This window comes from Falco naumanni, chromosome 9, assembly GCF_017639655.2.
Source record: "Falco naumanni isolate bFalNau1 chromosome 9, bFalNau1.pat, whole genome shotgun sequence".
Lineage (NCBI taxonomy): Eukaryota > Metazoa > Chordata > Aves > Falconiformes > Falconidae > Falco > Falco naumanni.
This window is the reverse complement of record NC_054062.1, coordinates 4942197-4963073: the sequence shown is the minus strand read 5'-3', so window position 1 is coordinate 4963073 and position 20877 is coordinate 4942197. Positions and strand designations below refer to the sequence as shown.

Below are 20877 nucleotides of genomic sequence, written 5' to 3'. Positions count from 1 at the left end.
AAAAAGGAAGCCTACAAAGGGTGGAAACAAGGACAGGGAGCCTGGGAGAAATACAGAGAAATTGTCCAAGCGGCCAGGGGTCAAGTTAGGAAAGCTAAAGCCCTGGTAGGATTTAATTTGGCCAGGGATGTCAAGGGCAACAAAGAAAGCTTCTATGGGTATATCGGTGATAAAAGGAAGACTAGGGGAAATGTGGGCCTTCTCCAGAACAAAATGGGAGATCTGGTTACCTGGGATGTGGAGAAGGCTGAGGTATTCAACAGCTTCTTTGCCTTTGTCCTTACGGGCAAGTGCTCTGGCCACACTGCCCAAGTCGCAGAAGGCAAAGGCAGTGACAATGAAGAACTGCTCACTGTAGGAGAAGATCAGGTTCAAGAACATCTAAGGAACCTGCAGGTGCACAAGTCCATGGGACCTGATAAGATGCCTCTGTGGGTCCTTGGGGAAGTGGTGGATGAAATGGCTAAGCCACTATCCATCATATTTGGGAAGTTGTGGCAGCCCAGTGAAGTTCCCACTGACTGGAAAAGGGGAAACATAACCCCCAATTTTAAAGAGCGGGGAAAAACGGAAGACCTGGAACTACAGGCCAGTCAGTTTCACCTTGGTGTCTGGCAAGATCATGGAGCAGATCCTCCTGGAAGCTACGCTGAGGCACATGGAAAATAAGGAAGTCATTGATGACAGCTGATACAGCTTTACTAAGGGAAAATTATGCCTGACTGATTTGGTGGCCTTCTGCGATGGGGTTACAGCATTGGTAGATATGGGAAGAGCAGCTGATGTCATCTAACTGGAATTGTGCAAAGCATTTGACACTGTCCCATGTAATATTCTTGTCTCTAAAGGATGTCTCCATGGAAAGACATGGATTTGATGGATGCAGTACTTGGTGGATAAGGAACTGGCTGGTCGGTCACACTCAAAGAGTTGCAGTCAATGGTTTGATGTCCAGGTGGAAACTGGTGACAGGTGGTGTTCCTCAGGGGTCTGTACTGGGTCTGGTGCTGTTTAACAGCTTTGTCAGCAGCATGGACACTGGGATTGAAGGCACCCTCAGCAAGTTTGCTGACAACACCAAGCTGTGTGCTGTGGTTGATGTGCTGGAGGGCAGGGATGCCATCCAGAGGGACCTTGACGGGCTTAAGCGGTGGGCCTGTGCAAACCTCATAAAGTTCAGCAAGGCCAAGTGCAAGGTCCTGCACGTGGGTCAGGGCAATCCCAAGCACAAATACAAGCTGGGTGGAGAACAGATTGAGAGCAGCCCTGAGGGGAAAGACGTGGAGGTGTTGGTTGGTGAGAAGCTCACCATGACCAACAATGTGCACTCGCAGCCCAGACAGCCAACCAAATCCTGGGCTGCATCAAAAGAAGCGTGACCAGCAGGCTGAGGGAGATGGCGTTCCTCTCAAATCCCAGTGGCCTTGTCACCCAGGTGAGCGTGGCCCCTGGCTGCTGCACCCCAGGGCTCTCCAGCGGCTGCAGCAGAGCCCGGCTGTGGGCAGGGGTGGCAGCTGGAGGGTGGTGTGGCAGCCCTGTGGCTGTGCCCTGTGGTGGTGCCTTACTGGCATGTGTGGGTGCTCGCCCCAGGGTGCCCACAGCCTCCAGGTCTGGGAGGCCACATCAGTGCCTCCTGTGGCTCCATCAGCTGTGCTTCTGCTTGTCCTGCCACCATGGAGCCTCAGCAATGTCACCTGCCCGTGTCACCTGTCACCCTTGGTAGTTATCTCTGCCCAACTGCCACGTTCTGGTGTTGAGTTTTGTGTTTTCTCTCTATTTTTGAGTGGAAAGGAAATGAACATGGTGTCATGCAGCTGTGTGACAGCTGGGTTTGTGATCTTCACTCCTGTGGGACCCCAACCAGAGGAAACCAGTAGAGGTGAGCTGTTGTGATGAACATGCATCGAGCCCTGGCGTCACTGCCCTCTTCCAGGAAAGCCTTTGGAAGCAAAAGTCCAAATGTCTGAGAAGTGCCCCCACTCTGCTCTTTGCTTGTGATAATCCCGCCGGCTGGACTTGCTTAATAAATGACTAGTTCTGTCTCTGCTTTTTACCTTTCCCCCATGGACAAGACGGGCTGGTGAAGAGCGCGAGGAGCACGGCGGGGTGATGCCTCTGCCAGGATTTTTCCCGCGAGCGCAGGGAGCAGTGTTAAACAAGAAGGTGCAAGCCGGCTCCGTGGTGCCGTGCTGGGGCCTGGCTTGCCCCTGGGACTACACGGGCCCTGCTTCCTGAGCAGGAGAGCTGCTTTATGTTGTGGTTTTACTAAATGAATTCAAAGCTTGGCCTTCCTCCAGGCGAAGTCTGGGCCAAGTGCCAGCGGAGCAGCCCCTAGGGAGAGCACTGGAGCAAGGAGGGGCCAACAGCAGGGAAGAGCAGAGGAATCCAAGAAGGCAGATTTGCCTAGAAAACAGCTCTGTTTCCATCTGCTCGGTCAGGAGTTGCTATAGGAACTGGGATGATAGAGGCAGGGCCATCTCCTGGGCCTGTCTGTGTGTGCGGAGGGAGGGAGGAGGGAGGAGTTACTCAAGTTTGAACATATCATGTGTGCTGGTGGAAAGTTGCAAAGAATGTCGAAACTACAGCCTGGCTCAACCTGTGGGGTTCAAAAGAGACATGGCAGTTGTTCCCTGTGCTCAGCAGGCCCCGGGCAAGGCAGGTAGGGTCCTTTCGGCTTAACTCAGCTTGCGGTCGGCTCTTTTCTGTTGTTGGATAAAGCGCAAACGCCTTCGGAGACTTGCTGAAGGTGGAGGGGGGGTTGTAGAGGTGGCAGTGCTGGGAGGTGAAGGCTTTTCTCCCTGGGCTGGAAGGCAGACTGTGGCTCTTTGCACCTTGTTTTTCCTCCCACAGCTGTGGGAGGGTTTGCACATCGTGGGTATTCCCGCAGCGTTGCATGCCCACGGCCCTCTGGGATTCGTGGGATCTTTTGTTGGGTAGAAATGTGAAGCTGGCTGGTGTCGTTCTGCTGGACAGAAGTGGTTTCTGGGGCTGTGGCTCTCCGGGAAAGCCCATGGTGTTTGAGCCGACTATCAGACATGCTTGCCTGAAATGTTTCAGGGCTAAGACTGAGTCAGATATGCAAAAGCTGGAGCTGGCAGCGAGTTGCTTGTGGACGGTGGGAAAGTGGGGAGGACACGTTCCTGCCCTCTGAGCCCAAATGACTCCTGCCCCATGTGAGTTTTGTGGCTGTGTTGCCTGTGTTCACTCACCTCTTCTCTCGAGGAGATGCAGAGCTCTTGACGCACCTACTGCAGTTTTTGTCACTGTCAAACTTTCTCAGACTCACATTGAGCCTAAAACACAGGAGTGTGAATACGCAGGAAACTGCTCCTGAGAATCCTTGTTTTTAGGGTTAACGGTGGGGCTCTCCAGTAGCAGCCCTTCCAGATAAAATCTAATTTCCCCAATAAACCCATTTTTTTAGGTGCTGAGAACTTTCCAAAATAGCTGTGTTTCTACCAGAGCATTCCAGGATCGCTCACTGCTCCACAGGTATTTATTTAATAGGTTTGGGTGAAATTTCATCTGCCCTTTTTGTGTCACAGAGGATTATCTCTGCTGGAAAAAAAAAAGTGGGTAGTGTTGTTTCTCTTTTTGAGAAGCTGCACAATAAGCTGCCGAAAACTGAAATGCGATCTTTATACACAGACGTGAAGCTTGCCAAACTGGATTAGATCACAGCCCACCTACTCAGGCACCCATCTTATCTCAGGCAGTGGCTCCTTGGCACATTGCGCATAAAAGCCCGAGAGCTTCAATGCAGACACATGTGGAATAACTTGCCTGCATAGGAGATAACTTTCTGGCCATGTTAATTACTGGTTTGCTTATGCCTGGCTAGATGAAAATTTATATCTAGTGTACTCTTTTACTCTGCTAATGGAATCGCAGATGTTCTTATTATGTAGATCCACTTCCAATATTTTATTGAATTACTCCCACGTTGCTCTGTGGCAGTATGTCCCAGAGGCTTCATGTGCATGGTATGCTGTGGAATTTCATTTCCTCAGTTTTAATTTGTTGTTTTTTAATTTCAGTTGATTTTCAATATGGAAAAGAGGTAAATGGGATCTTTTTTTGGGTCTAGGCGTCATTATTTTATGTACTACTTTTTTTTCCCCTTCATCTCTCCTGTTTCTCTCATCTTTGCCTCAAACAATCCTAGGATTTTTGTACAGCTACCTGCCTTCTGTGCAATTGCTAAATCTTATTACTACTTTGTGAGACCTGTTTTCTGGTCTGCCTTGAGAAAATTCGATCAGAATCGGCCATTCTGACTTTCCATAGCTGTGAAATGTTGTGAGAGGTTTTTCAGTGTTCCTGTAGTTTCCTATGTTTATAAGGAAAACATTTGGTTTAATTGTTTGAAATACATTGTGGTAAGCACAGATCTCTAGGCAGTCTATAGTCATGCTAGGTATTTTGTTGGAACATTTAGTTAATTGAAATTTCATCTCTGTACATGAGAAGCTACATTTTATCTTGTAGACTTGTACTAGTAAGGAGTAAACCCAGCAGAACGTGGTTAGACCAGCCTGGAAATACTCACTGGAGTTTGCAGGCTTGCTGCAGCAATTTCAGTGGTTCTGTAAGCGTTGCCCCTCACTGCTCCCATCTTTGCCAGGCACTTAGTAAATTAAACTTTGAAAATGTGTTGTGTAGTTAAGAGATTTTGCTGAAGCAGGATGTAACCCTGTGCGTACCCAGACTTTGCTTTCTTGGTTAGGTGCGCTGATGCACCTTCTGCTTAGCCTCTGAAGTGATGCACACTGAGGACACGACCTGCCTTGTCCTCGCTGGTGCAGGCCAGTGTTAGGGAGGGCAGCCACACTTCCCGCTTGCTGCAGTTTGGTATTTGGAGTTATTTCAAGCTGTGGAATGCATTAAATGATGATAATTTTTGCTCCTTTCTGATATTGGAAAAGCTTCTTCAAGTTTGGTCTGTTTTTGTAGAGATATGGCATAACCTTTTGCATTCATAAACATTTTTTTGGTAAGACTCCAGCGGAACCAGCAGTGCTTCTCGAGCGAAGGGCGAAGTCTGTGTGCCAGTGACAGGTGCACTGAACTTTTGTTTTATGAATACGAAGAGACGTTTTACAAAACTCATAAAACACAGCTTTTTGTAGTATCAGCATTTCTGTGGTGGTTTGATGGAAACTAGATGGCCAGCTAAATTAGTAGATGTTCCAAAATAGTGTTTCTGGTTTGATTTTTTCACTGAACCATCTCTTAGTTTGGCTTCCACCCTTGCAAAAATCAGCAGCTTCTCAGCTTGGTGCTGGGTACTACGTGCTGCTGTATGCAGCTTTGTTTGCTTCTCTTCTGGTTTTGCAAAGAGTCTGTTCCAGTAATCATGTTTTATTTTTTAAAAAGAATCCACTAGGAGCAATTTGGAAAAAAAAAAGGTGCGGATAAATAGCTGTTACTGTGAAGTATTTTGGAAGGTAGGCAATTAATAAGGAAAGCAGAGGATAAGTGAAAAAGCATAGCAAATACATCTCAGGGCACTGAGAAATATTTTGATATCTGTATAACAAAACAAATTTCATCCATGGTGTTTATATTGTTGGGAAAGCTTAAAAATCCCCAACTGATTGCTAATAACAATACTGAGCAGCAAAATGTTTCCTGTGTTTGGGGAGAAGCTGGATGATGTATTCTCCTTTATGAGAATATGGAAATAACCTTCCATTACACTGGTAATGAGGGAGGGTGTTAAACACAAGATAACATTTAAAAGTCTTTGGAACTTGAGCAAGATTGGAACCTGTTTGTTTAAAACAAACTGGCAAAGCAGCTTTCTGAATCCTGCCTGCCAATGTGTAATAAATCTGGGAAGACCGAAGGAGTTCCAGAAGTTTGGGAAAACGTAAATGTAGCAGTGTTTTAAAATAGAGTGGGAGCAGGTAACCAGCAGGTGGTTGAGACTAACCTCCATAACCTCCATCCAGAGCGAGATCTGAGGAAACCAGTGCATTCCTAAATCAATGTCAAATTAAAGAAAGAACATGCTCAGTGATCCATGTGCTCTGATGGAAAGCAGATCACGTCCGAAAAGTCTTCAGATTGTGGTTTTTAATGAGATTCCTGTACCGGTTGCCAAAAGTAACTGCATTGACATCATATATCTGGTTCCTAAGTTCCCTGCTGTTGACCAAACGCTGCTGCTCCTGGGAAGCAGAAGAGGCTGTGCTTTGGAAGTGGGGGCAAGTCAGGTCCCTGGGGCAGCTCCTGGGTAGCACTGTGAAGGCAGGTGTCCCTCTTGCCCTGGGCAGGGTCCCATCTCTGGCATGTCCTGCCGGGGTGCCTCACCACTGCTGGTAGCTGGTGGGCTCTGAGCTGAGAAACACCTTCCTGAGCAGTTCTGGTGGTATCTGGCTTTTGTTTGCTGTTAGCGTAACCAGTCCCTGCCCTCTTGCTTGCTAATGCGGCAATATCTCAGCTTCCATTTGGCTGATCAGTATGATGTTGAATAAGTAGATTTAGAAAGTGCCACCTGATACCACTCAAAAATAGTTACCGGTGGGAATGTGATCCGTGCAGTGCCTAAACAGAGGGCCGTGGAATAGTGCTCTAGTATCAGTATGGGACAAACTCTGTTATTCCCTAGTTTGCCCATGAAGAAGCTGGTGGGAGTCGTAGCAAAATCTGGCCAGAGCTGCTCCACTGCCTGGATGGAACCTCAGTCTCATGAGTGGTGACTTGGGAGCAAATTCTAAGTAACTTAATACTGAAATTTGGCTTTGCTGAGGAGGCTGATGGTGGTTTAGTCAGGACAAGAGAAGGCTGTGGGGTGTCTAAGAGCAGATTATCAAGATGACAGAAACAGCCTTTTACTGAGGTGTGTAGCAGGAGGGTTGACAGTTACCTTCAACTGCAGTAACAGGAGGTGCTGTCCTAGTGTAAGGAGGTGTGAAGTTTTCCCTCTGCAGACAGTCAAGCAGTGGAAGAGGTTGTCCAGAGAGGTGGAGGAGCCTCCATCCTTGGGGTTTTTTAAGACCCAGCTGGACAAAGTCCTACATAGGCTGCTCTGAAATTGGTGCTAACCCTGCTTTGAGCAGGAGGTGGGATTAGATGTTCTCCTGAGGATCTCCTCCAGCCCGAATAATTCTGCAACTCGGTAACCTGATCTCCTTTTGAATACAAATTCGAGTACAGTTAAGTAAAAGGTTATGGTGGAGCCCCTTGAGAATGGGGAGGGAGGAAGGTGGTTTAGATTGAGTGCTCTTAATATTCCATCTGTCATCTGTGTGGTTAACATGTCACATATATGGTTGCTATGTGAGACTCACAGTGGAAGATTGTAGTTCTTGAGAGGGCTATTGCTAACTTGTAGTTGATATGTTTTAAGGATAGTGGAAAAAAAAAAAAAGCTGGAGAGATGCCAGTGTAATGAATAGAGTGAAAATGTCCATGTGCCAGGTGCTCTCTGGTGCCTGTTCTGTGTGGGAAGGAAGCTCTGGTAAGGGTAAGGGACAGTGATCACCGCTGCTTGGGCACATGGAAGAGAATTAATTGCAACTTCTGGTTTGTGCACATCTTTGGTTTTCCTGCTGCTTCTGTCATATGGAAGCAATGGGCCTGGAGGCTGCTTCTCAGTTGAGGGGACTTGTGTTTTGGAGGGCTTGTTGGAGTGCATGAGGCTCACCCTGCCCCTGCTGCTGGGTTTAGGGTTCCTGGGGGATGGTGTGTGTTCATGTCCTGTGTAGTGTCGCAGCGTGCCTGGCACTTCTGCCTGGGTCATGGGAAGTACCTCCAAGTTCCTCAGTTGAGATAAGCACAGTGTACTCTTGCCCTGGGGTTGATGGGGAAGGGTGTCTGTGGTTTTGGATTAGTTGAGCGAAGAACCACCAATAGTTAGTATGGTGAATTTGCATTTCCTTATCTTTGGCTTTGCATTTCTAATAGTTTCTAATTTTGGTTTCTACTTTGGTTTCTAATTTTGCATTAAATTCATTTGTTCGTTTATCCCAAAGTCTGGGTTTGTGACAAAAGTGCTGTCTGCAGTTTTACAAAGCGAGGACACCCCACTCCTGTGGGGCTGGCCAACGGGCAATAGGAAAACACTGAAAGATTTGTGGGTCTCCAACTCTTCTGCAAAAACACAACACCTCTGGGCTGTAGATAAGGCACTCAGTCATGTTTGAGTCCATGGGCTGAACCTTCTCCCAGTATTAAATGATGATGTCATAGGTGACTGGAATGCTGTTTTTCTCCTAAAATTTAGCAAGAGTGAGGTGTCACTTTTTTTTAGAATAGCCCTTTTCGATGTTTGGTTACAATGTGGAAAAAGAGATTCAAGCCCTCCTCAGGGCATTCCTGTCACCCACCCCTCAAGAGGGTGACAGTAAAGTACACCCAGACCTTGATGTTCCCATCCTTCTGCCAGTGCCTGAGACAGAGCTCTGTGGTGGCCCTGTCCCTGCCCCGAGTGCCACTCCTGAATATGGTGATCTTTTTCTTAGCCCCACGTGTTCTTTTGTGTCTCTTGTGATGACAGGTTGCTTTTATCTGTCCAGCCTTGTTGCTGCTTTGGACATGGCTTTGTGGTGTCACTGTTCTTGCCCTATGTCCCCCACCGCATTCCTAACATTGTCATGGGTTTTTACTCTTTCTGCCCATCTCTGTTGGTGCCTATATCCAAGATCTCCTGTTGCAGCCTTGCACTTCATGCCAGAATCTTGCTGGGCTGGCCCAGCTCCCCTGTTACTGTCTAGCATGTTGATTTTTGGTGTCACTGTTAGCACTTGGGTTTGTCCAGGTGTCACCCATGTGTCATGCAGAGGCCTCTCCCTATGCTGCCTGGTTGACTGAGTCTAGGGATGACTACAGAGACCATACTCTCAGTGCACCTAAGGGACAACTTGTTGCTGCCTTCTCACAGGGCTCCTGCACACGTGGTGTGGCTGCCCTGATACTGGGCTCATCCGTTCACCCTCCAGTGGTTCTGCTGGAGTGGGTGGTCACCTTCTCAGGCCAGCAGTGCTGCTCTACTTTTTTCCAATTTTGTGGCAGTTGGTGCCACTAGAAGATACTACCTTTCCTTAAGGTTACTATCCTCACGCATTCTTAGCGTGATGTTGAGTTGCAAAGGCAAAAATCTTTGTTACTGTTAAATAGGAATGCATAGAGAGGAGATGACTGGGGCTTAAAAGCTCTCTTAAAAACTAAAAATTGATACCAGCAGCAAGAATTGTAAACTAAGCAAAACATTTTAAGAAGCGATCAGAATCCTTTGTGCTAAGCACTTTCTTCAGCAGATTGTTTCGTCCAAACTGGAGCTGCATGGGCTGTAAAGTATGTGCTCCAGAGGAAGACTGCTGGGTTTGGGGTATCCCAGGTTAATTCTGAGGCAGAGAAGTGTTCCACCATCATGCTAGAGCTAGAAAAATGGAAACCATGCTTTCCAGCCTCTTATTCAGACTTCAGATATTGCCCCATGAATTCCTTTAGGAATGCTAGGAGATACCATGCAATCCTCCTAATAGTTTCTGAACCTCTTCTGAGGAAACTTTGATTTAGGGTAGGTCCTCTTGTAACACGTAGTGTGCATCATACACGCAGAGCAAGAAACAACCGGGGAGTTTCTTGGTGCGGTGCTGGGCATTTGTAATGGGATTCCTGCAGCAAACCCTAAGGTCCCATTCCGAGGTAATGATCTGTGAAGGAACCAGTTAAAACAAATGCCTGTTTCAGTTGGGATCTAGAGAGGCTTGCAAACATGCCAGACCTCCATAATGGATCTCTGGAGGGAGAACAGTACCTGGAGGAGCTCCAAGTCCCACCTTCTTCGTGCACATCACTAAAGAATAGCTCCCTCCTGCGCCCACTGTGCTCAAAGGCCCCATGCTGCGCTGGGGATGGTGCTGGGTCACAGCGAGCTGTTTCTCTGCGGAGAGATGAATTGGCTTTTTAGACGTGGTATCTGCTGGGTATATTGGGAAAAACTTCCCTCTTTTGCATTTTCTTAGTGAGTTTTTTTAGCAAGTAGATTTTTATTTTTTTTCCACTCACAATGATTGTAACAGGATTTTATTCTCCTGTAGCCAGCTGTTAGCAATTAGCAACTTGATCCATTCAGTCCTGAGAACAGAGTTTAACACTTTCTTGCCTCCGTGAGTATGTTGCTAATCCTGTTTTTGCTGGTTTCAGGCTTGTGCTATAGTTTGGCACTTTCTGTGTATGTGTGGGCAGGTCAGGAAGAAAGGGCTGAGTACAGCAAGGGGCTCTAATGCGGCTGAAAGAGGTACAAATAAAAGTATCAAGTCATCTACCCAGGAAAAAATCATTAGGAAGATGATTTCCAAAGCAGTTTGGACAGAGGCTTATATATAGTAGTATATTCCAGTGTGTTCTAGCACTGGGAAGTGTGCAGTTTGGGAATCCAGTCTACTACTAGCTGAGATTTAGACTCAGCAGAAATCAACATCAGTAGTTCTTCAGAGATTTCCGGCAGTACAAGCTCCCAAGTGGAGCTAAGGCTTCTCTAAATTATGAGGCAGGAGAGAAAAACACTCTTGATGACCTCGCTCAAGAGAACAACAGCTGCAGTGGAGCACCAGAAGATGAGAAATGACACAGTTTGCTCCCTGTGTGCAGCACCTCTCCGGGGACCCCCAAACATGCTTCAGGACTGGGAACTGAGTGTGTTGGGAAGAACAAACCCAGCACAGCCTGAACCCAGCTGCTGGGGTCCTTGTGTAGGGCTGAACTGCTGGAAATAGTTCATCACGGCCATACCGAGGTGAGAATTTCTCACCAAACTGTGGCCGTCTGGGAAGGATGAGGCTAGTGCAGCCAGCCATTTAGGGTCTTCCCTCTGTCATCACTAGTGAGGGACATATCCAGAGAGGATTCACGCTGCTCGTCTCGGTAGGGAAGGGCCAAATTCAAAGCCAGCTTTCCTAGGCACAGAGCTGCAGGCAGGTGAGCTCTAGAGCCAGTTCCGAAGCTTTCTTTTTCTCTCCTGGAGGCCAGGCTGGCCTCCATGGCCACGCTTTCCAGTTTTGGCTTGCAGTTCCCCCAGGCCCACGCTATTTTTGTGTGACCTTCCAAGCTTCACATACCCATCAGGTTCTGGGCAGCCCCTGGTTCCCAGGGTGTTGGCTGCAGCAAGCAGGACATGGTGGGACAGGGACAGCCACAGTCTGTGCCGCCCTAGCCTGCACCCTTCCTCCAGCGCTGGTTGCTGGCTTGGTGGCAGGAGCTGACATGGTGTGTTTGGGCATTTCTCTGTGACTTCCCTTGTTCACACTCCACCCTGTTCTTTCTTTCCTCTTGTTATTGTTTACGTTCTGATCACCCCGTGCCAGTGGTGAAATGCTGTGGCTGGCTATGTGGCAGTAGCATAGGTGTCATTTAGAATGTGGCATGAGCTCTGGGTAAAGCAAATGGGCATTTAAATTATTATTATTTTTTTGTTTGTCAAAACCAAAACATTTACCTGGTCAAATGAGGTAACGGTACTGTTTGTGTTGCATGGATTATGTTGCTGTGATATTTGTGGCCATGGCGATGACTCGCACGTCATTTTGAGAGGATGAGAGATGCTTAGCACAGCTACTGTTTTGTCAAAAGACAAAATCCCTGCGCAAAGTGTCAGCTTCCCTCCGGGTGAAGCTGGGCTGTGAGCTCTGCACCGATGGCAGAGGGTGGTGGGTGCTGGGTTGTTCTTGTGCTCTGCTGCAGGCATCTGCCTCCCTGCTGTTGGTCTTTCTTTGCTGGGCTCTCGGATCAAACGGGAAGCCAAGGCATCTGAACACTAAGCGATGTCTGGGGTTGCTCTTGCTTCTTTTTCTTTGCTCCAACAGTGGTCTCTGGGCCTCTGCTAGCCACGCACAATGACTATTTCAGTGCTTTCTGTCCATCCTTTCCCCTAACCCTGGACAAGTTAGAGGGAGCTCCCAGGGTGTCTTGGTGGGAGCTAGCCTGTACCTTTATGGATGCCTGGTCCTCTCCTTGCTGGCCAGGCTCCGAAGGGGTTATGAGGGCATGCAGTGCATGTGTGCTTGTCCTCTGCCATCTGAGGGCTCCAGTGTAGCTGGCAGCTTTTAAACCTCTGGCTGAGACGTCTCCAAGCTGCTGTTCTCCTGCCAGGACCTCCTTGCCTCTGTTCAGAGGCTGATCCAGCATGAGGACCCCCAGGAAGGATCTTTAGCCCAGGCTGCACCCATATGGTATAGCTGATCTGGGTAGACACCAAAGTGATGGTCAGGGCACCCTGTACACCATCAAACAGCGCTCTGCTGTGTTTCCCATCACCTTTCCCAGGAAGGTAGTTAGAGTTAAAGGCTTTAACGTTCATGACAGTTTCCTTGCTCAAGTCCTGTGGGTGCACAGTCTCCTCTAGTGCTGAACTCTCTCCAGTTCCCCCTTGCAAGTCTTGTGCTGGGAGCCTCTGGGGCACCCTAGCCATCACCTGCATAGATGAACGTCCACCAGATCTGTCTTTCTGCAGCAAAATGTCTTTACAAAGTCTCCCTCTGCATGGCTATGAGAAGCCTCTGCTCCATGTTGCAGTCTGCCATGGGATGGTGGCAACTGGTATGTTTGCATCAGAGATCACCAGCCTCACCTCCTTCCTCCACCCCCCTGCCTCCAACCCCCCATTTCATGGGGGAAGGTGACCTTTGATGCACACACAGCTTGAGAGTGCTTGGTCAAAACCTCTTTTCTGATTGCTGGACCCTCCTGCTGAGATCGGGACTGCCTTTTCTCTCCAGTGCTCTGCTTTTGCACACTCACCACCTGAGATGCCACAAAAATCACAAACCTTGTCAGCTGCCTTCCAGCCTCGGCCAGGGCGGTCACATAGAGTAGAAGAGGTGACTGAAGCAGGAGGGGCCCTGGCAATTGTAAGGTTGGTTTTTTTGTTTGTTTGCCTGCATTGTTGTGTGACTGAGCACAGCACCACCGGGCAGCGTGCACCGATCATTAGTTTCCCCTCCTGCATGCCTGTTTGGCTCTTTTCCCAAGAAGGCCCTTAGTTGTTTTTCAGGCTTGGAGCCATCTTTTCTGACCGAATCCAGCAGGGACAATGGCCGGTAGCAAATCCTTAAGAAAGAGAATAAAAACAGGGCAAGCTTCAGTGATTCTAACCCTGATTTAGCTTCTGGGTGTCTAGCAATCTGCGGCTGGGGGATTTCCTGAGCCAAAGGTTTTACCTTTGGATTTAAGAAGCTGTGGTGTATCTTTTTGTTGTGAATGTATCCAATTGTTTTGGTATCCACAGCAACTCATGGCTGTGACTTGTACAGTTTAATTATGTTGGGTGGAAAAAATACAGCCTTTTGTTACAAATCTCTGAGCTAATGGCATCTGATGTGCTTGCACGCATGTATGCACCAGCACAATGATGGTCCCTTTTGTAGCCTCTTTCTTTACTAACAAATCTGAAGATTCAGTTTCTCCTTTTTACTACCACTCTGAGGATTCTTGAGCAAACACCCTCTGGTCCTGACAACTTTGCATCTATTGATTTGTTCTGTTATCTTTTTGCTTGACATTTCAATATGAAGCAGAGCCTCTAACCTGCCTTCTGTAAAGCTGTATCTTCCAGGATGGGAAGCTCCCAAGGCTCTTTGTAGTGAATGTGGACACGAAGAATTCACATAACTGCTGATATGACCTTGTGTTCCTTTAGGTGTTATCATGGCTTTCCACTGAAATTGCCAGCATTTAAGCTCTTTGCTATTTTCCTTGTTTCCAAACAGGAAATTAAGTGTGCTCGCATGTGTGAGTGCACATGCTCTTTTGGCAGCACTGTGAACATGTAGGAAGAGATTAGTTTCACCCTGTTTTAGACATTTATCTTAAGGCTGTATGACAAGTTCCTGAGTGCCCCCTTGGCTACTTGGAGTAGATGGCTCGTGCAGATAGAGGTGTGCGTTGCATGGATAAACCCTGCTTGGGGATCCTGGTTGGACTATCCAGGTTCAGTACTTGTTAATATAAGGAAAGCGAAGAATCAATGGGGGAGAGATTATTTTGCATTGGACTTGTTTAAAAGCAATTAAGAGAGTATGTGTCCGCACAGTAGCCATGGCAGCTGAGCTCCTAAAACCTGAATTACGTTAATAGCTTTAGATATGTTATAGGTCATCAGGCAATGATTAGCTCTTCGCTAAGCCTCTTATCAGGTGATGGGTCAGAGTAGGGCTGAGGTCAAGACATTCTTAAAGACATGGAAGGTTGCCCAACCCATCATGAGGCAATGTCAATATAGCAAGTCTGCAGCACAGAGAAGTCCTGTCTTTGGAGGGCTCTCATCTTGTGTTTCTGCTTTGTCTTTCAGAAATGTAGATGGCAGCTGCTGTTTTTGAAGGATTCGCACCCATCTGACCCCGCACAGCGCCTCCGATTGCTACCATGATCTTCTGCATGCTGCTGTTGGCCTCACTGCCTGAGCCATCTGGCACCGAAGTCAACCCTGGTAGGGAGCTGCCAGCCTGGGAGAGGACTCTGATCTCCCACCTTTCATACGCTTGTTCTTAGCCTTTCTTTGCCTCTCATGATGAATGCATGTAAATGTAATCACTAATGTAGTTCCTGAATGGCCCCCTCTGGACTGAGATGGCCAGTCTTCCTCAACAAGCTGTGCTGGAGTGGGACATCTCTCCCAACAGTCCCAGGAGGGCTCAGGCGCATGGATATATTCCTTTCTTTGCCCACCCAGAGGGTCTTGCGCTCTCAGCAGGCCTGTCTTGAGCTTTATCACTTCATTGCTTTGACCATGCGACCTGCAGAGAAAACCTGGCTCTAGACTGGCTCAGAGATACTGTGCTTGCTGTGGAAGGGAAATTACCAGTTAGCAAAGCATAAGCCACAGCACTCCAGCTGGTGACAAGGGTTCTGGAGAGACAAGTGTGGAAGGAAAGTTAGAAAACCCTACCTGGCACAAAGCTAGGGTGGAGATGGGGATATGAGCCTGAGTCCCTGTGGAGGGCGTGACCTCTTATCCTACAGCATTTGGCCAGTCATAATCATGAAGGAGGTGAGTAAGATAATGGTCTGCAATGTATTGCAAAAATTCCTGTAATGAGGTGGTTTGAGCTGGAGACAGTCTGTGAAATAAATGAGTCTAATCCTTTCCCAGCTTGGCTGAAGGTGTGGTGAGGCAGCAGTGCTACCCTGAGGGCCTTTGTTAGCTCTGCTGGCTCTGGCTCTGTTTGTTTGGAGCCCTCTGACTGTGTCTGGCCCTGACCCTGCTCTGGCCTGGGGATCTTTGCAGAGGTTTGAGGTTGTGCTGCAACCAGTGAGAAGTGAAGCGAGGCCTTGTGGGGAGCTCAGCAGGCACCCCTGTGCTCCCCTGTTACACAGCTGCTCCCTGCACTGTACACTCCCCATGTGTCCAACTTTGAAGTGGAGTTGCCATCTGGTTCTGATGCTTAAAAACTAGTGGGGGAAGAGGGAAGACAGCAGCTAGGGGGTCAGTCACATGCCAGTTCCCTTGGGGGGGTGGTAAGAACAGAAGTTAGCATACTCAAAGGTGCAGGAATATTTCCCCCCAACACCCAGACCCTGGGAGGTGGGGTGCGCTTTGAGCACAGGGCTGTGGTGCCACCCTTCTGCAGTCATCTTTTCCACCAAGAAATAAGCATGTAGCTTTGTTTGTACCTCTCAATTCTGCCTGTGGCTTCCACGAGCAGCTTTGCTTTCTCAGCTCCCACAGTGCTCAGCCACCTCTTATGTCCAAGGGGCTGTGCCCTGTTGTTCCCAGCCAAATTCCAGCACACCTGTAGCTCAGCTGATGCTCCTTGGCTGTGACGCCCGCAGGCTCCATTGATCATCTTGACCTCCTGCTCTTCTCCAGGAGTGGTCTGAAGCACCTCCTGCATTACCTTCTAAACCAAAGGGCTGCTTTGTGGATGATTCAGACCTATGTAGGCGGGATCCTGTGGATTCCTTCTGCCTAGCATCAGTTGTTTGACCTCACTAACAGAGGTGAGCTTCATACTTTTCTGAGCCTCAGTGTGTTCTGTCTGCATGGCAGGTTAGTGTCATAGTCATAGCATAGTAAAGGGTTAGGGGTATCTGAGCAGGAGTCCTGGTGGCACCTAAACAGAACCCAAGGATGGTTTTGGTCAAGAGGATTTACATTTTGGTGAGAGCCACAGTCTTCTGCCAGGGACACTCTGAATTCCATTTGTCAGCCTGGAGTTTGTGAACAAATGAGTGTTGTGAAGGATTGCAGTAAGTCCCAGTGCCCGCAAGACCTTCCCAGCCAGCTAGCTGTCCATCTGGCATTGCTGTATGGTGGGCACTTGACCTTTAAATAAGGTATGACCAGACAGGACTCGCACTGCAGAAACACAAAAACATTTTTCTGCTTTCAGATAACAACCCCACCCTTCTGGAAAATCTTCAGATATTTACCCACAGTTTAGCAACATACTAGCTTTCCAGGAATAGATCAGATTGTACTGGTCTGTGGTGGGATAGTCTGGGCTAGTGTGGTTTACTAAACTTGCTGCTCCGTATCGGAGCATGGTTAGAGCTCCCTGTTGGCTCTCAGCAGCCACAACCACCATGCTTGATCCCAGTCAGACACAGTTTGCCTCCCAGTGAATTCTTCTGTAGACAGGTCTCGTAGGAAACCTCAGACATGTGAATGAATGTTCTGGGTGAGACTAGAGGCCCCTCCAGCTTGGTGTCCTGACTCCAGCAGGGTCTGGTCCCAGCAGTGCTTTATCCCAGGTGTGCTCTCAGCTTGCTGCAGACTGCTGCTTAGGAGCATTCTGAGCTAGCACTTGTGTATTTGCTTGTGGTAGCTGTGAGTTTGTCTCCAGCTGACTTTTGAACCCATGTCAGTCTTTGGCATTTGGAGCGTTTAACAGATTTAAGGATGTGTATGTTGTTTTTGAACTCTACTACCTGATCTTTTGATGCCTCCCTGGTTCTGGTATCTTAAGAGACAGTGAGTAATTAATTGTTCAGGGTATAAATTACATTTGTCATACTTCAGTAATCGCTTTTGTAACAGTGAGGCTGCAGATCTTTCCTTTTGCATCATCTGTGTTGCCTTCTCTGCCTTTTGATGGGAGAAGGAAGGAGTAAGAGCTCTATTCCATGTCTGGCTGGCATGTAACATGCATACAGACAGTGGTGTAATAGTGTTTTCTAGTTTTTGTCTGTATTCCCTTACTTTGCTTTTTTCTATATTAAACAATCTGGTATCATCATCAAACACTGTCACCTCACCACCCATCTCCTTTACAAGATTATTTAGGAATATACATAACACATTTGTTGGTAGTGTGCCTGCTAACAGCTGCAGCCAAGCCCTACTGAAACAACCTATTTGCAAACATTGCTACGTTGAAATCTGTCAGGTAGTTATTCAGCCTGTGGCTTTTTTTTCTCTGTGGTGGCAACAACAAGGTGGTTTCATGCTGCTGTCTCTTTCTTGTAGCTTCTGAACCCAGCGAACAACTTTATCTAGGTTTGTTGCAAGAGTAGCAGTCCTGAGATAGAGAAATGATGAAGACACCCCCCTAAGGCTGTGCCCTCGCTGGGGGAAAGGCAGGCAGGGCTGCTGATACGGCGGTGTAGCAGTGAGGATGCCAACTGACACATGTGCCACTCTGGAGTGACTGGAGCATGTGTTGGCTCTGGCCTGTGTCACTGCAGATGGAATGAGCTGGGGCTGTTGTGGGGCTGCTGTGAGCTCTGAGGAAAATGTTCAGTAATCTATAGGAGAGTCTATTTCCCCTTTTTCTGTGACTTGCCATTGACTATGCTTTTATCTTTTAATTGTTTCATGATTTAATCTCATATAACTTTCTTTTTGATCTGCTGTTGATGTAAGTATGACAAAAATATCTTGCTTGCCTGTTTTGAATACTGAGCCTTAATGAATACATTAAGATTTTTGAGTTTTCTGAAACATCTCTAGTATTCCAAGACACGTTTAAAACTTGTGTCAGGGGAGAGAGCCTGGCCAGCTTGGATTTGTAAGCTACATCTGCGCTGTCTTTGGTGTATTGAGCTTGTAGAGCACTGTTGCTTGAGCCAGTTGTCTGTACTCTGGAGGCACCAAGTTTGAGAGTCTTCTCCTGCCTGGAGAGAAACACTTGCTCCACTTGAGGCTGAGGGTGGGGAATGGATCTGAATGGGGCAGTGTGGATGGTCAGGGCCTCGTGCTCAAGTGTAAGCTCTAGCCTGCAGCGACATGACAGAGCAGACACTTCTATAAGCTAGTGTAGTCACCTGTAATAGAAGCTATTTGACTCCTCACTTGTTCCTGGACTGGTGAAAATAACGATTGTTCCTATTTGAATGCAAGTCAAGCATCCAGTTTATTCCAGAAGAAGAAAAATCTTTAACAATTGCTTCCTTTCTGTGTCTCATCATTATTGATAAGTAATTTTTCATTGTAAAAGCGGTCCAAGCAACCAGTAACACTGGTATGTTTTTGGAGGTTTTTAAAATGTTTCTTTGTAAAGCCTTTGCCTTGCCAGGACTCCGCTGAATGAGACTAACTATGGGTGTATTTCATTACTTATAACTTCAGTTTATGGTAATAACGAAGTATTTCATCCTTTTTATTTGCATTCTCTGTTTTATCATTACCATGTTTATTCCCTAGGCATGATAGCCTTTTAATTAAACTTGTCTGGCAATTTAGAAGGAAATGGTACTGATGTTTTTTTACTTGCTTGTGTTCCCATTTTCAGCTATATGCCGTTACCCTTTGGGTATGCATGAAGGGACAATACGAGATGAAGACATCACGGCTTCTAGCCAGTGGTATGATTCCACAGGACCCCAGTATGCACGGTAGGTTAATCTCTGGCATAAAATGTGATCCTCTTCTTTTTTTTTTTTCTGTATATCCAATATGTGATTGAGGAAGAAGTTCTCTCACCCTTAAATAAACCTGTTTGCTTAGCTTCTTCACTGCTTCCATATTAAATCTAACTAGTGCACAGACCAAGAGACAATGGTCATGGTCACAAGCTGTAATATAGGAAATTCTGATTCAATATCAAGGAAGAAAAAAATATCCTTTCCTGTGAAAATGAAGCTGTGGGACAGGTACCCAGAGAGCTGGTGATGTCTCAGTGTTTGGATATTTTCAGACTTGGCTGTACCAAGGCCTTGAGCAACACACTGTAGCTTTGGACTTAAGCCCTGCTGTGAGCAGGAGATTGGACTAGAGACTTCCAGAGGTTGCCTCCGACCCTCATCTTCCTGTAGTTCTATGAATACATCTCTAATGGATTTGTGACTTACAGGTCAGCTAGGGACAGTGCCCTTGGGATTCTTATAAGAGTGCTTTAAACTAAAACATAGGAAATCATTTACCAGGGTAAACTGTTCAACAGCATCCTATTGAGGAAATGGACTGTGTCCACTCTGACTCAAAAACCTGGAGACTGCAGAGTCAAGGAATTGTTTAAAATAGCTAAAGGATTTGCTTTCAATGTCAAGCAATACTTACCTTTGTCCTGAGCTTGGCTTTTCATTATTTCATTTCTCTCAAAGCTACTAACTTACAGATGTAAGTTTCCTTGGAATTATTTATAATGATGATATCAAACACTCCTACAGTTTTGGTGCAAGTCAGGTATGAATTTCCGGATAACTATGATATCTATGTTCTTGTGATGAGTTTGGGCAGTCCAAAATCATAAAATTCTCCTGGTGCTTGATTTTGATTTTTTTTTTCCTTAGTCTGTGTTGGAGCAAAGATGCTAAGTGTTGTGTGTTTTAATGGAGTTTGAACAAGCCTGTGGGTCTGAAAGCTGGGAGACTTATTTTGTTCTGAGGTATGGCTTATCTCTGGTTCTGCAAATACTTCAGGCATCGCTTGCCATCTGTTACCATCATCTCTTTGCCAGGGCAGCTGTATGTCCACAGGGTGAAGACATGAAGGCACCCTCCAGCTGACTTCATTTTGTTAGAGGTCATAGTTGTCCAGTGCAGATGTCTGTCCCTGTCATTTCAGTCACCCTTCCTGCTTTTTTTATAACTTCTTTTACTTGCCACTTCATTGTAAGAAGGTCTGGCACAAACAGCTGATGAACCTGAAACAAAAACCTTCTCTAGCCTGTGCCTTGACCTCCAGTGTCTCCTGGGTGCTGCCTCCTGCACATGGGGGGTGACACTTGCTGATCCCATCAAGCAGAGATGGGTAGCTGTCCGAAAGACAAGGGCCCTTCAAGGGCTTGCTGTTTGCCAAGATATCCTTGTTGCTAAAAACCCCACATGGTCGTCTTGTGTCTGGATACGTTTTTCACATTTCAAACTCTAACCACCTTGTGGCTTGTACAGCTGAGCCTACAGAAGCCAAGGTAAGGCAGTGTTACCTTCAGTGGTGCTGATAGCTGCAGCACTCTGCTCAGTGTGCAGTTCCCAAGGATAAAAGCCTTAATCTTGGCAGCTGGTGCCACAATGTTCAGCTTTCAAGCGGAGACCTTCACATCCTACATGCACCAGTGTCCTGCGCAAGCAGCTCTGATGAATGACAGAAACATGAAAGATGCATTGGGATGGCACAGAATAATTTGTAGATGGGCAGAGATTTTCTTTTGAAAAGGGATTTTTAAGATAGCTCCCCTTTGTGCTTGTTAGAGCTCTAGGAGGTGGTCAAGCAGAGGTTCAGGCCTTTCTGTGTGGGGTTTGGAAGTGAGTATGCACTTCACCAGCAAGGTGCTGAAAAGCATGTGGTATGTAATTGCCTACTGAGTAGCATTGCTGTTTCTGATCAATGTGGAGGTGCATGTCTGGGAAAGAAATTGCTTCTAACAGTTAATGAAAGGTATCTGAAACTGAAGGAGTTGTTCTGCATAGGGGATAACTGGCTACAGAACTCTTTAAGTCTCAATTGACCATCACCCTGAAGGGGAGACGTATTTGGTAGCCAGCTGTCAG

At 47.1% G+C, this 20877-nt stretch overlaps 1 protein-coding gene across 7 annotated transcripts in view; it reads left to right on the top strand.

The window, feature by feature from the left end:
* Positions 1-20877, top strand: part of LOC121093770 (discoidin domain-containing receptor 2-like) — a 63102-nt gene that overhangs the window by 15462 nt on the left and 26763 nt on the right. For 3 of the 7 annotated variants that reach the window (XM_040606611.1, XM_040606613.1, XM_040606614.1), the window contains exons 2-3: positions 14297-14434; positions 18678-18780. In XM_040606611.1, the coding sequence (XP_040462545.1) occupies positions 14371-14434; positions 18678-18780 (167 nt within the window). In that variant the 5' untranslated portion in view covers positions 14297-14370. Of the gene's footprint in view, positions 1-1781; positions 1880-2507; positions 2660-3424; positions 3493-14296; positions 14435-18677; positions 18781-20877 lie in introns of those variants that run through there. The other 4 variants (XM_040606610.1, XM_040606612.1, XM_040606615.1 and 1 more) reach the window with 4 other exon arrangements.